The 13,736-nt window shown below is 33.6% G+C and overlaps 1 protein-coding gene, 1 non-coding gene and 1 pseudogene across 2 annotated transcripts; 1 reads left to right on the forward strand and 2 right to left on the reverse strand.

Moving 5' to 3' along the window:
* Window positions 1–7: 7 nt before the first annotated feature.
* LOC111393081 lies at window positions 8–2,515 on the reverse strand (annotated as a pseudogene).
* Window positions 2,516–3,543: 1,028 nt separating this feature from the next.
* TRNAK-UUU lies at window positions 3,544–3,616 on the reverse strand. Its single transcript has one exon. It is a non-coding gene; the product is annotated as a tRNA-Lys (tRNA).
* A 6,627-nt stretch (window positions 3,617–10,243) lies between these two features.
* LOC111393754 (uncharacterized protein At5g48480-like) lies at window positions 10,244–11,420 on the forward strand. The gene is made up of 2 exons (XM_023019444.1): window positions 10,244–10,577; window positions 10,938–11,420. The coding sequence occupies exons 1-2, from the start codon at window positions 10,312–10,314 to the stop codon at window positions 11,152–11,154; spliced, it is 483 nt and encodes a 160-aa protein (XP_022875212.1). The 5' UTR covers window positions 10,244–10,311; the 3' UTR covers window positions 11,155–11,420.
* Window positions 11,421–13,736: the final 2,316 nt, after the last annotated feature.

Genomic DNA, 13,736 nt, shown 5'->3' on the forward strand with positions numbered 1-13,736 from the left:
TGTAATATCCTCCTTGGACTCATTACATGTTTCTGTATATGTTCGTGGAAGATATAAACTAAATTTACTGGCCAAAAATAAACAATATTTATGTTCGAACTTATCTCTGGAAGAGATTTTTGAATACAAAGAAAGCGAAATAGCCTAGTCAATCATACTTCAATCATGATCGTAGAAGCAAACCAGTTTTACCTTGTAAACATTTCTCACCTTTCCTGCAGTGCCGCTTTTTTTTCCTTTTTTCTTTTTTTTTACCTATGATACTTGCATCACCTTCAGAACCGTCAGCGCCTTCACCTTTTCCTTGCATCACACTTTTAATAATCTCACATAAAGTTCTCCCTGGTATTAGAGCGAAAAGTTTAGTTAAAAAGTTGACCTCTCAAACATAATGCAGTTAGAATTGTTAGGAAGAGAGTAGGAGCATCTTCAATATATGCTAACATGATTAAGCAACTGATGATTCGAAAAAATAGCAATGTAGTTAGTAGATTCACTGAAAAATTGGTATTTAATGATACCCAGAAATTACAGACCTCTGATTTAGAAGGATTCTATCATATAGTATTCCACCCCCCATCATATCCCTGGCTTCTTTGATCAAAAGCAGCCTTGCAAGCAGCTTTCGATCAGGAACAACGGGACAGGATTCCATTCTGTGCAAAAATGGTTGCATTAGACAGCATATGAGGGATCATAGTAAGAAACTGAGAGCGAGGAAGAGCATGATGATTACAACGTCAGTAAAAAATTAAACATTAAGACTGAAGCAATCAAAAATAGTAACCAGAACGTAAAAAAATGTTGCAAATTTATTTTACTTTTAGTGGGGGTGAGGGGGATGGATTCAAGAAATGTAGGAGTCCATCTTGACTTCAGAACGATAAATGTGAAAACAGGTTTTACAAGAAATAATATCATCTTTCGAATAGGAAGGTTGCGTATTTTTTGACAAAAACATACATAACATGAAGATGTTTGATTCCACAGTATAAACATGAGATGTAATAGAAGATGCATCTGAAAAAAGTCCAACTGTATGCGAGAGATTGCATGCTTAATGTCATGTAAAGATTGTATCAACTAATTAATGTCCTATCCTCGTCAAAGAAAGATTATATATCTGTAGGCAATTGTAAAGATACTAAACTGTATAACAGCAAGCCAATCTCCAGGGTTGATCTGATATAAATATGAATAGAAATTTAAGTTGATTCTAGTGGCACAAGTGTACACAATGGTAATCCAGGGAGTATATTTCTATTTGACGCCATCATGAATTGGACCGTGTGTTGCTGCATACACAATATTTTTCTCTCATTTTATTTGTTCATTCAGTTGAACCAATTTGGTCTAGTCTAATTGACTCAAAACCTGGAAACAGGCAGTACGAAATATGTGACACTACCATAAAACAATACACAGATGAGAAATATAAAGGCATAGCATGCACCTTTGATTAGCTACCTCCAGAAGATCATCAGCCTGGTTAGCTATATCATTCAAATTGGCCCCTGGAAGGTGAACCTTTGTATTGTTCCCTTTTAAATATACCAGCACCAGCAGCTACTCGCTTGAGCAATTCGCGTCTGCTTTCTTTTTGGGGAGTTCTGTAGAAAAGACCAATCACTTGAACTTAGAGAAGGATGTGAAAGAAAATTCTTCCACTAGCATGAGTTTAAGATGATGTTATGTAATGGAGCCAAACAGTGGTTGGGTTCACATGGACTCTCGGGAGAGGGGGGTGGGGGGGCGCATTCACTAGTGAGATGGGACAATACAGTCTCCTTAATCATCTCAAAGAGAGACTCCCTTTGAAAAGAAATAGTTGATAAATAAATGAATTACAACAATACTAATGTTTCCACAAAGAAAAATCAGTATGACACAAACGGCAAAAGCTCTGAACAAAATTATAAGATTTGAGGATGTTTCACTAATAAAGCGCAGTTCATCCAATAATCTTAAGATGAGAAAAATGGTTTTGCGTATATCTTAATAACAAACGGATATTGCTATTTTAAAACATAACAAAAGGGTACTATTGCTGCCACTGACATCAAAATCCCATTCTATCAAAACTTCATGCCAATAGAATGAGCATCTTCAGCCACTGGACAAAATCAACGTTGACAGTGCAATTTCAGTCATTATATGCCTTTCATGATGAGGTAAGAGTATTAGCTATTTATATAACATGAGTCAGAACCATTTATGAGCATGCCTAAATTTTATGCCTGAGCTTCTCAAAATTACTCACAATGAAAAGGCCTCTTCAAGAACCCAATACGTATAAAAGGCAAAACGAAAATGGTTTCAAATCTCATTCAAATGACTGATAAAAGTGGTCTACAGTTACACATCCTGCAGGACCCCATAGAAGCCAGTGTACAACAATGCAAACTGTTATCTTTTCCACAATGCAATAGTAAAAAGTACTTGAAATGTGAATTAAACCATGCGCGTGACTTTAAAATTAAATCATCCACCAAATTCTAAATCATAACCTTATCATCCTAGCCCTATTCAGCAATATGGATCATGCAATCAAGAGCCATCATAAACCCTGCTTCATCCATATTCATATCTTCTAACTGCTGTTACATATTCAAATGATGAGCTCTTAAAGCAAACATCAAAAAATGATTCAAAAGTTCTGATACCCTCACATAGTAATATTTTACAGTCCAAGTTGGTTCAAGAGTTCATTACTTGATTGTGTCCAATTTCCGAAATATTGTAGAATAATAGTAAGTAAAATTCTTAAAATTCCCATACACAGCTGGATTTCTGGAGAGCTGTTAGACAGAAGATTAACGTACAGGGTTTTAGTTTCCATTAATGCAAGTCGCCACTACAATCTCCAGTTCTTTTAAATTGGCAACTTTCACTAATTTGAGATAAATAGCTAGCATAACGCAACTATGTTGTGTACTGAATGAAAATACCCTGCAGAATTAAGTTACAACACCAACAGATCGAGTCTAAAAATAAAATTTCAGTAAGCATTTTACCCTTGATTCCTCACTGAAGCAATTCCATGCTTCCAAATCAGCGATAGACAATATGGTCTTATGGTTTAAGATTTTACCACAGTATTTAACAAGCGTAAAAGAATATGTCTATAACTGTAGCCAAATATTCCCGAAAGCAAGCTAATGGGACTTACGAGCTTGACCATTTCTTCAAGAATAAAACTGACCTGTTATCCACCTCTGAGCAGAGCTTCTTACTGAGCAGCATCCGTTTACAGGTAATCTTGTTCTTGTCTCCTATTAGCGTTCCTACATCCTGTGCGAAGAATTGGTCCATGGGTAAGCCCTGAAAGGCAGCCTCATGAATGGGCGCACTAGGCCAAAACGTTGTTACTCTTTGAGATGGATTTTAGCGGCAAGTGGTGAGGGTTATTGAAAAAAAATAGATGAAATTGAATTTGAAGGAATAGCAGTAGAAATACTGAAGGTCGGAACAGAGGGAGAGGCCATGGTTTTTCCATCGAAGAAGTGCAAGAAAATGAATAAAGAGAAAAAATGAAAAATGAAACGCCGTCTGTGGGAATCGAACCCACGACCACGTGGTTAAAAGCCACGCGCTCTACCGGCTGAGCTAAGACGGCTTGACGTTGTCTTTTGCTTTTTGTTATTTCAAAAATCCGCATGGTTTTAGATATAACGCCTTTTGATGAAAATTTTATTTACTTATTTATGCCCCATTTGGTAGTTATTTTTTCAAAATGCATTTTTCTCTCATTTCTTTTCAATCACATATTTTTTATTAAAATAATATTACACGTAAATCAAAACTTTTCTTTATTTCTCAACAACACATTTCACATTAATTTACTATTCTAAAATGCATTTTTACATAAAAATGTCTATCAAACACCCTCTTAAACATCGTATTCTGTAAATTTCACCAATGTTAAAACTATAATATGAAAAAATATATATGTTGTACGGTAATTAAAATGTAATTCGCTTATACAATTATTTACTTGATTACCTCTACCATGTCTATGTGTTAAAATAACTTTAAAATTGTTGGGTTTTTGATACCCAATAATCCCGGGCGATGATGTTAAACAGTGTTGGGTAGTCTGATTAGATTACATAGGTTTTGGCCGATAATTGAAATATTTATTAACACACTCGATTAATTAGCTCAACCCGAAAAACAACTTGAGAGTCGTTTGAAACAACTTAATATAGTTAATGTTGCTCACGGCCTATTTATTTCTTGGATGGCTCAATTTGTGTTCCGCCCCCTTTAAACATTAGCTGGTCCATGAGCCCACTATATTGTTACACCCTAAAACTATATATTGGCCTCATTGTTGATTAAGTCGTGTGCGTGTGCAAATGAAAAGAGGCAGTCGACATTTTCTCTTGTTTTATCTCTTGAACCTTAAAATTGAATCTGTCTTCCTCTATTCTTGGTGATTCATTGCAGCCATCATATTGTGTTCTTTGTGAACACATTGAGTTGAGCAATCAAAGTAAGAATCGTTGTTTAAGTTGGAACCATTGTTGGGTGTGTTTAATAAGGTTGAGATTGGTGAAACTGAGCCCGAAAAATCCACCATCGAAGATCGATTATTCAACAAAAATATAAGCAACTAATACTTTTTCCGAACATTTAACTAGACTCTGCAACTAGGTTTATCATGTATCTTTTATTTCTTAATTTTGTCCAATTATATCCAATCCATGCCAAACATGCTAGCTAAAGAGAGACTTGTAGCAAAAGCCTCCAACTTGTTAAATTTGTACAAACAAATCCCCGACAAATTCATTATTGCCACTTAAAACTTTCGCTTTTCACTTGATAAAAAATTGGTTTGGCTACGTTGAGAATATCACTAAATTGTATTTCACATACATATTCCAGGTTCAATCAGGACTACTGAAATATGTACTACTTACTTGATATTATGAAAAAATTCCTCATTTTGCATAAAAATAACGAAATATGCTCAATTTTATATGAAGCTTTTTTATTATTTAAAAAAAATCTTGTAGAATCAGAGATGAAAATAAAGACAGCACGAAGAGGAAATTTTCTATTATGAGCAGATTCCCGGTGCAATGTATATTGCAACTAATTCAGGATAGTGAATTTGAATACTTAAGTGTTGACCTCGTTTTTTTTTTTTTTTTGTAGGGAGACATAGCCAACACATTCCAAGACCGTTCACATCCACATAAGCTACACACTAGGACAAATCATTAGTCACACGTGAACTACTCCGGTTGTAAGAGAAGTAGTCGTGTGCACCCTAATAGTCAAGTCAATGGATGATAAAAGTATTCAAGTGCAGGACGTGCTTTAGACATGAACCAATTATGTAAAAAAGAATTTGGCTTTAATAGAATACATGTGGAATACAGAAAGAACAAAAGTTATATATTGAGAACATACACTTGCATTATTATGAATAACACAGTGTGTGAGCTTTTACTGTAAAAGGGAATGAGTAAGAATCATTGGATGCAAAGACACATGGCCTCATCCACACGATCGATGAATCGTATCACAGGCATCAATCAATCAAACACATTTAATGTTATGACCTCTTTGCCACCCTAAGGCTGATGCATAAGGCTTAGACTTGAGCTATTGATTTGATAGGATAATTGTTGCAGTGAATTGTCATATCAATCATTCATGGAAGATTTTGCACATAAGATCTCTTGTGCTTCTACCTGGCTCGCCTCTACCACGAGGGCTCGGCCCTTCATAAGGGTTCGACCTCTTTATGGGGTTCAACCAAATTGCCAAATGGGTAGAATGGCATGGAGTGTAGGCTCAGGTTCACTTGTTGTGTGGCTATCGCGTGATCATACTTGGAGCTTTGCTTGAAGAGGTATAACACTTAGCTAAATTTTCTAAAGTTATTAGTTGAGAGCAACTCGTGAAAATTATTATTGGATAAAAATGAAATGTGATGTGATTCTATCAAAATTCGTACCTTATAGGACTTGAGAAGGTTGGAGATGGAGATAACAATGAACACAATTCTTTCCCCTAGAATGATCTTAAAATTACAAAGGTAAAGACTTTGAGAAATATCACAAGCTACTTCCATTACTAGCAAAAAGATGACGATGTAGGATATTAGCATCCCCTCAGTGAGAAGACTTGAACATCAAGGAAAATATGATAGAGACTTGAAGGGTACTATCGTTCCATTGACAGGGGTCAAGACGTCTACCTAGGTGACTACAAAGGTAGTTAGGTGATGGTTTGATTGGCTGAGGTGGTAGGTTAAGTGGTTACCCTCGTGCTTAGAGTCCTTTGCCCCCTTAGGGCATGGTGCATGGTAAGGTTTTACCAACCTTTTGATCGATGGTGTGAAAATAAAAGGAAGAGAGGAATCGTGCCGAGGCAAAAAAACAACATGAGGTCCAACAAATTTTAGAAGTAGAGTTCGACCTCCTAGGGATTGCCACCTTGAGATTCGATTGGTAACTTTTGACCGATTCTCGATATATAGCTGTTGGAGTTGTCTCTATGGCACAATTGTAAGTTATTTGGTTCTTTAAATGCATGGACTTCATATGTTTCTTTGTAAAAATTTAAAAACAACTTGTTTTGTAGAACTTATCATCGTAACATCATTAGAAGATTTTTGAAATTTTGGCATTCTAAATGCACTACTTCACATATTTGTTTAGAAAAATAAATAATTAACACATTTAGTAGCACGACATGTGGAACTCATTTATATAACAAAAGCGTTACTTAGATATCATTATTATTATTATTATTATTATTATTATTATTATTAAGGAGAATTGCAGCCACAGTATCAAACATTTCATTTAGTAGCAGATTTGACCTAAATCTTTTATTTGTGCCACTTCTCACTTGTTACTTATATACAAGGTCGGGGATTTAAAAAATAATAATAATAATAAATAAATTATGTTCTCGATAAAAAATATTTCTTGCCATTTAAATGAAATGGAACTTATTATTCAAATTATAATGTTACCAACTCACAATCGAAAATTAAAGTTGATAGTCAATTTAATACAATAAGCATAGGAAATTTCTTCAACTTGCAAATTGACCTTCAATCTCACCTTTCCTTTAGTGCTGTTTGATAAAGATTTTTTTTTTAAAGATTATTTAAAAAGTATTTTCTGAATGCGTGGTTAAAAAGTTTAAAAAATGAGTATAGGAAAACATGAAAATCTGAATGTGTGCTTAGTTTTCATTTGCTGTCTTTCATTTTTCTTTAATACAATAAAACACAAATAGAATTATACTGTCATGAATATATGCAAGGCAAGTTAAGCTGGTAGAGGCAATTACTTACTCGTTCTGGTGCCTCTTGACGTCTTTCTTGTCTACTTCCTTTTACTCGACATGTAAGAGTATTCCCAAATATGGCATTTAAACATAATATATTCATTTTTTAAAACCATTTTACTCTTCAATTTTTTGTATTGTAAACCAACCATTCTTCATACTAGACTTCTTGAAGTTAATACTCGAGCGAGAATCATGAAAATTATAATTGAATAAATGTGGAACGACCTGTATGACTATTGAAGTTGTCTTTATAGCAAAATTAGTTATTCAGAGGGTGTTTGATACTCATTTTTACTAAAAAATAAATTTTAGAATAGTAGATTTTATGGAGAATGTGTGAATGAAAAATAAGGAAAAGTTTTTAATCTACGTTTAATATTATTTCAATGAAAAATGTGTGGTTTAAAAAAAAAAAAAAAACGAGGCCTCAAATTTAGACTTTCTAAATTCATGAACTTAGGGTGTGTTTGATAGGGTGGAAATGGAATTGGAATTGGATTTTCCAACTTTAGGTGTATGATACATTTTTTTTTCCATGGAATTCGAATTCTTGATTGTCTTGAAGTTTGGACTTTTATTGGTTTTCCTACCTATTGTAGCATTTTTGTTTCCCCTTTTTTTTTTTGTTAGCAATGAAAACAAATTCTAAAAATTATTGTAAAAAAATATTTCCCTCTAAATGGCAATTTTCATGTAAAACAAAGTCAAACGAACATCGAAAAATAGATAATTTTCTTGAAATTTTTGTTTTTTTTTTGTATTGGCAATGAAAACAAATTTAATCCCCAATACTTGTAAAATATATCCTTTTAATTGACAATTTTCATGTAAAATAAAATCAAACGAACACCAAAAAACACTTTTATTTCAACATTTTTCAGGTGGAAAATTATACCAATCAAACACAATAATTTACAATTCTCAGGAAAACAATTCTAAGCAATTCAATTTCCTGGAATTCGTTTTCTAGGCAATTCAATTCCATCTGTACAATCAAACGGACCATTATTATAATTCTTTGCAAAAATAAAAATCCATCTTGATAGCAAGTGATGTATGACTATTGGGGTTATCTTTGTGGAAAACTAGAAATTATTTGAAATTTGATTTTCCTAGACGCATAAATTTAATATTTCTAGGACTTTATATTTGTTGAATGGAACTATTTTGTTCACAAATTTGTGAGTAGATTATTTGTACTATATATATTGTACTGTGAATTTGAACACTTAGCTAGCGACTCATAGGCAATGACTTGGATACGGAAACTCATCGGAGTTGTAGCAAAAGCGAGTCTTCATAGGGCAATTGCACATGTCAAAGTGCTGGAAAGGAAAGAATATCGTTTACATATCCTCCCAATTTTTCAATCAACGTGAGAGTCCAACTACATTACATTGCCAAAATCCATGTTGTATATTTTAATTATTAGTTGAGCCCGGGGAGAGGGGGGTCGTGAAAATATTATTGAATAAAAGTGGTTGTGACTCATGACTCTCGAAGTTGTCTTCATAGCATTATTAGAAGAAATTTTAGCTTTCCATATATATGAATTTAATACGTTCTTTACATAAATAAAAATCAAATTGTTATTTAGTCCCTGTTTGATAGGAATTAAAATTCAACTTTTAATCAAATCAAAGTCGATAATTAATTATAGTCACATATTTCATGGAATTTATAAGTTTTTCAACCACGTATTTTATCAATTATTATCAAAAGTTACCAAAAATCTAATTTCAATCCCCCCACCAAATAGGGGCATAGTACATAATGTATGATCGCTGAGTTATCATAGTGCAATTAGAATTTAATCGAACAAAAAATATATAGATGCAAAATGCAAAAGAGGAGTGAATACTTTTTTTTTTTTTTGCCATTTTTCATTTGTGAATTGTTAATCAACCCACCCGTTCGTCAGCTCTTCTTGATCCATCGAATATTTCTTTCACCCGTGAATTTTATACAGGGTATCAAATTTATGAATTTATTTTATTTGTGATTTTGTTTGAATCTAGAAAAAATACAAAAATAGACTAACATGGGACATAAGATTCATTGAACAACTTCATTTATCGAGAAGAGAGACAATTATTCATGACAAATTCTACTTAAACAATTTATAAAAAAAAAAAAATTTAGTTATATAAAGCACTTTCGAAAAATTATTTATATAGGTTCAAAAGCAACTTCTTAAAGTCAACATGCCTTGTTATGGTTTTTGTCAAATCCAATCTTTTGATGTGATCACTTCTCAGTTGTTACTCATATACAGTAGGAAATTTAGTTTTTTATTTTTAATTCTCTTCAAAATAATATAAATATACTTTCTCAATAAAAAAGGAAAAAAAATAAATCTTGTAATTTAAATGAATTGGAACCGGTTATTCGAAATAAAACGTTACAAACTCAAAATACAGTTGAAGTTTAATACAAGTGCATAGATTAAGGACCTCATGTGCAATTCTTCCTTGAAATTAAAATTGCATGACCCAATGGCTTTATCCGTATTTACTGACAGGTCAGTAAAGCATCAACCGTTGTATTCCCCCACAAACGTTTCATCCTTCTGGAAATTTCTACGACTTGCAAATTGTCCTAAAACACCCGCATACACAATCCCTCATTGTTGTCTTGGAGGGGGGCATAAATGTCATTAACGAATTATAAATTCAAAATTTTCCTTGGGCACCTTTACACCGTTGGATGAAAAGTGAAAAGCCTCCCACAAAATTTGGCCGTTGGCATAAGGAAGTGGTATTCATGTAAATAAAAACAAAATGGAGGTCAAATCGAAAGGTAAAACTGTAAATAAGAACGAAAGTAAGGGCTAGCTTGGAAGTAAAATTAACTGAATCTCTAAAATATCCTTGTGAAGAGCAGACGGTTACGTGTCCTCGCTTCCTATAAGTACACACCCAGACGCATTCTACGTTCATTTAGTCCTTTCATTTTCTCTCTGCATTTTAAACTCTAGGTTTTTTAATCTCTCTAATGGCGGAGGTACAGAACGGAACTGGAGCTGAGAAGGCCCCTGCGGTAGCCTTCATGGCGGTGAAGCCATGGCTTGTGGTGGATGCGCCGAAAGCCAGCGACGCTGTGCAGTTTTACAAGACGGCCTTTGGAGCTGAGGAGCTGAGCCGCGTTATGCACCCCAAGAGGAAGGCTAATCAGGAGACTCCGCTTGTTCTCTCTGCTGAACTCAAGCTCGGTTCCGCTATTGTTGTTGTTTCTGACCTTATTGATGAGGACTCTTCTCCGTATGTTTTTTCGCCTTCTTTTATTTTGTTCATTAACTTTCTTTGCATGAATTTGGAGGTTTTTCCCGTATTTCATCGTTTTTATGGTAGATCTACGGTTCTGATGATTTAAAATGTTCATAGTCGTGGTTAATCTTTAACTTTAGATGTTTATATTTTGTTGTTTTTGCTATATTGTGTGATACATCGTGGTTCTTACCCCTTTTTCCTTATTTCAGAAAGTTGTACGGATTTTTCCTTCTTTCTGTGATCACTTCCGTGGCTCGACCGATCATTTAATGCATGTCGTTGCTGTAGTTTATCTTTATAGTAAAGGATGTACAGTGCAGTAAGTGTATTTGTCTTGTTTATGTTGTTTAGGGTCAAGTCTGCTGTAACCGGTGTGTTCTGCCTTGAGACTGAGGAGGTGGAATCTGCCCTGTCCCAGGCTGTGACCGCCGGCGCCACTGCGGTAGGAGAGATCTCCGAGGGTGACGCCGCGTGCTGCGGTGGGCGCGTAGGCAAGGTGAAGGACCCTTATGGTAATATCTGGCTGATCTGCTCTCCCCCGAAGAAATGCGCTGACGTGGCAGCTTGAGAGCCCTCAGATCTGATATTAATCAACTTGCTTTTCAATTCCAGTCCTTTTAATTTTCTGCTTTGTCTCTAGTCAAACTTGATTAACTTTTGGTACAACTAATGGGAGTAGTAGTAGTAGTTAAAACTTTAAACAGTCTGATCACTGATGGAGGTTAAGCTGCTCATAATCATGTATTGGTTAGGGATTTTGAATGATTAAACTTGGTTTTTGTAACCTTTTATCCTTCGGCTGGCAGTTACGTGCTTATTACTTGCTAATTGATATCTCTGAAGCGATTTTCTTATTGCATTATATTTATGTGGTTGCTTTAATCTTCAAAGCTGCATTTCGGGAGTTGAGGGGTTCTAGAGTGGTCCACACTTGCAGCCAAGCTTTTATTGTGTAATGGGAGTGGTTTTCTCGTGAATAGTGTGTTCTCTGGGAAAAGTCGAAAGATGCATTTTGCTTTTAATTGATTGTTTCCTCCAACGGCAATGTTCTCTATTGGTTTCGATGGAATTGTCTAAAGTTGAAATGAGGAGGTGAAAATTTTAGGATATATTTTGGGAAGGAAAAGTAGTGAGAGACAGAAGTAGTAGTAGATAATACATCCTTTTATTATTTTTTTTGAAATGGCCTTGGATATATTTTAGAGAATGAAATGACTAAATGTGTGAGTTAGAATTAAACTACTAGAGAAAGACTGTCACACAGAGTAGGGGTTAGAATTCGTAAGAATGTTAATACATCCTTTTATTATTTTTTTTGAAATGGCCTTGGATATATTTTAGAGAACGAAATGACTAAATGTGAGAGTTCGAATTAAACCACTAGAGAAAGACTGTTACAGAGTTGGGGTTAGAATTCGTTAGAATGTTATGTGTAGTAGTACAACATTATGTTGTCAAGTATCAACGAGAGATGTTATTTAGCATCATTGATATCTAGTTTGAATGATATTAAATAAAAGATACAATTAAATGAATTATATACCTCTAAAAATCAAATAAACTTGGTGTTTGCTCAATATCAGTAATATGTTATCCAATAAATTGTCTCTATTGGAAATCGAAATCATCCTCATGCTTACGGGTCTGAGAGCTGGGGAAAAGTCGAAGAGAGAGGCTACAATGACACCGCTTGTCCCGGATATCATGATTTGGGCTGTCTCCAGCCTTGTCCATTTAGCATTAATCGAAGTTGAAAGTGGTGTTCGACCAACGGTACTTGTTGTACAAGGCCTGCACCCCTATAGGGGTGCCACTTGTACATTGATCTTTATTGTTACAAATAGCATTTTTGTAATTGTAACTGGTCAATGTGCTCCTTGGATGCATTCAGCCGCCAGCAAGTGGTGTATTTAGAAATATTTTGTTAAGAAGGATTGGCATTTAAAAATTTATATAAGTCCCGTTTAATTTTCATTTTTCTTAAAATATATAAATATTTTTTTTTAATTACACGTTTTTCATTAAAATAATATTAAACATAAATCGAAAAAATTTTATCCGCATATTCTCCATCAATCTACTATTCTAAAATTTATTTTCCCATAAAAATGGGTATCAAACACCCTTATAATATAAGCTTGCAATACAACAGTAATTTAATAATTTTATTTAAATATTAATTTTATTAATATTAATTAGTAAATAAATGATAATTATTGACTTTATGACAAACAAAGCGCTTACTATGTAGTAACGTAAAATTGAGTCTGTAATTCAAGAAATTGAAAAAATCAAGATCTGAAACTTGGGTCTCAATTTTAGCCAAAAAAAATATAAAATAAAAGAGTTGGAAATGTCGAGTAAAAACATTATAAATATAAAATTAAATCACAAATAATATCATAAAAACGTTAAACCTTTATACGATCCTGATTTTCATTATATGAAATGAAATCCAATTATTTAAAAAAATTAAAAAGAATATCAATTTTGAAATCAATCACACATTTTCAAAAGAAAAATAATAGTTCTATATTTTTCTTTACCGTTCACCGGTCAATGGTCACATTTACCTCTTGCATATCAATATCTATGACAATATTATTCACGAATGGTAGAAATAGATATGTTTTTAAAATTTATTTAAGATAAATTATTGTATTTTAATATTATTTTCCTGTTAATTTGATTGCATAATCATATAAAAACGATGATTTTCTTTATAATTTTTTAACCCAATAATTAATCATTCAACCCCATACAATCAAATATTAAAAGAAAAAAAAAAACTATTAAAATAAATAAAATAAAAAAAAAAGGAAAAAAGCATGTGAACGTGGATCCTTTTTTATTGAACCACGTAAAACCCGAACATTATCTCTTGTCAAATTAGTCCAAGGAGGAAATGGTGGCAAATACGCCAAAAAAATATACAATTTTCCAAAATAGTCGTTGACCACTTTTCAAAAAAAAAAAATCAAAAATTTGTAAAAACTTTAAAAACATTGAAAACCCAAAATTGCCCCTGATATTTTCACTCTGAAACCGACGTCTGGAGAGAGAAGGGGAAGGAAACTGACGAGTTTTTCTTGGGAGGAGACCTACCGGCCACAATTAGAAGCGAAGAAAGTAAGTTTTGTATAATTTTTC

The sequence above is a fragment of the Olea europaea genome, chromosome 4, assembly GCF_002742605.1.
Source record: "Olea europaea var. sylvestris chromosome 4, O_europaea_v1, whole genome shotgun sequence".
In the NCBI taxonomy this organism is placed as follows: Eukaryota; Viridiplantae; Streptophyta; class Magnoliopsida; order Lamiales; family Oleaceae; genus Olea; species Olea europaea.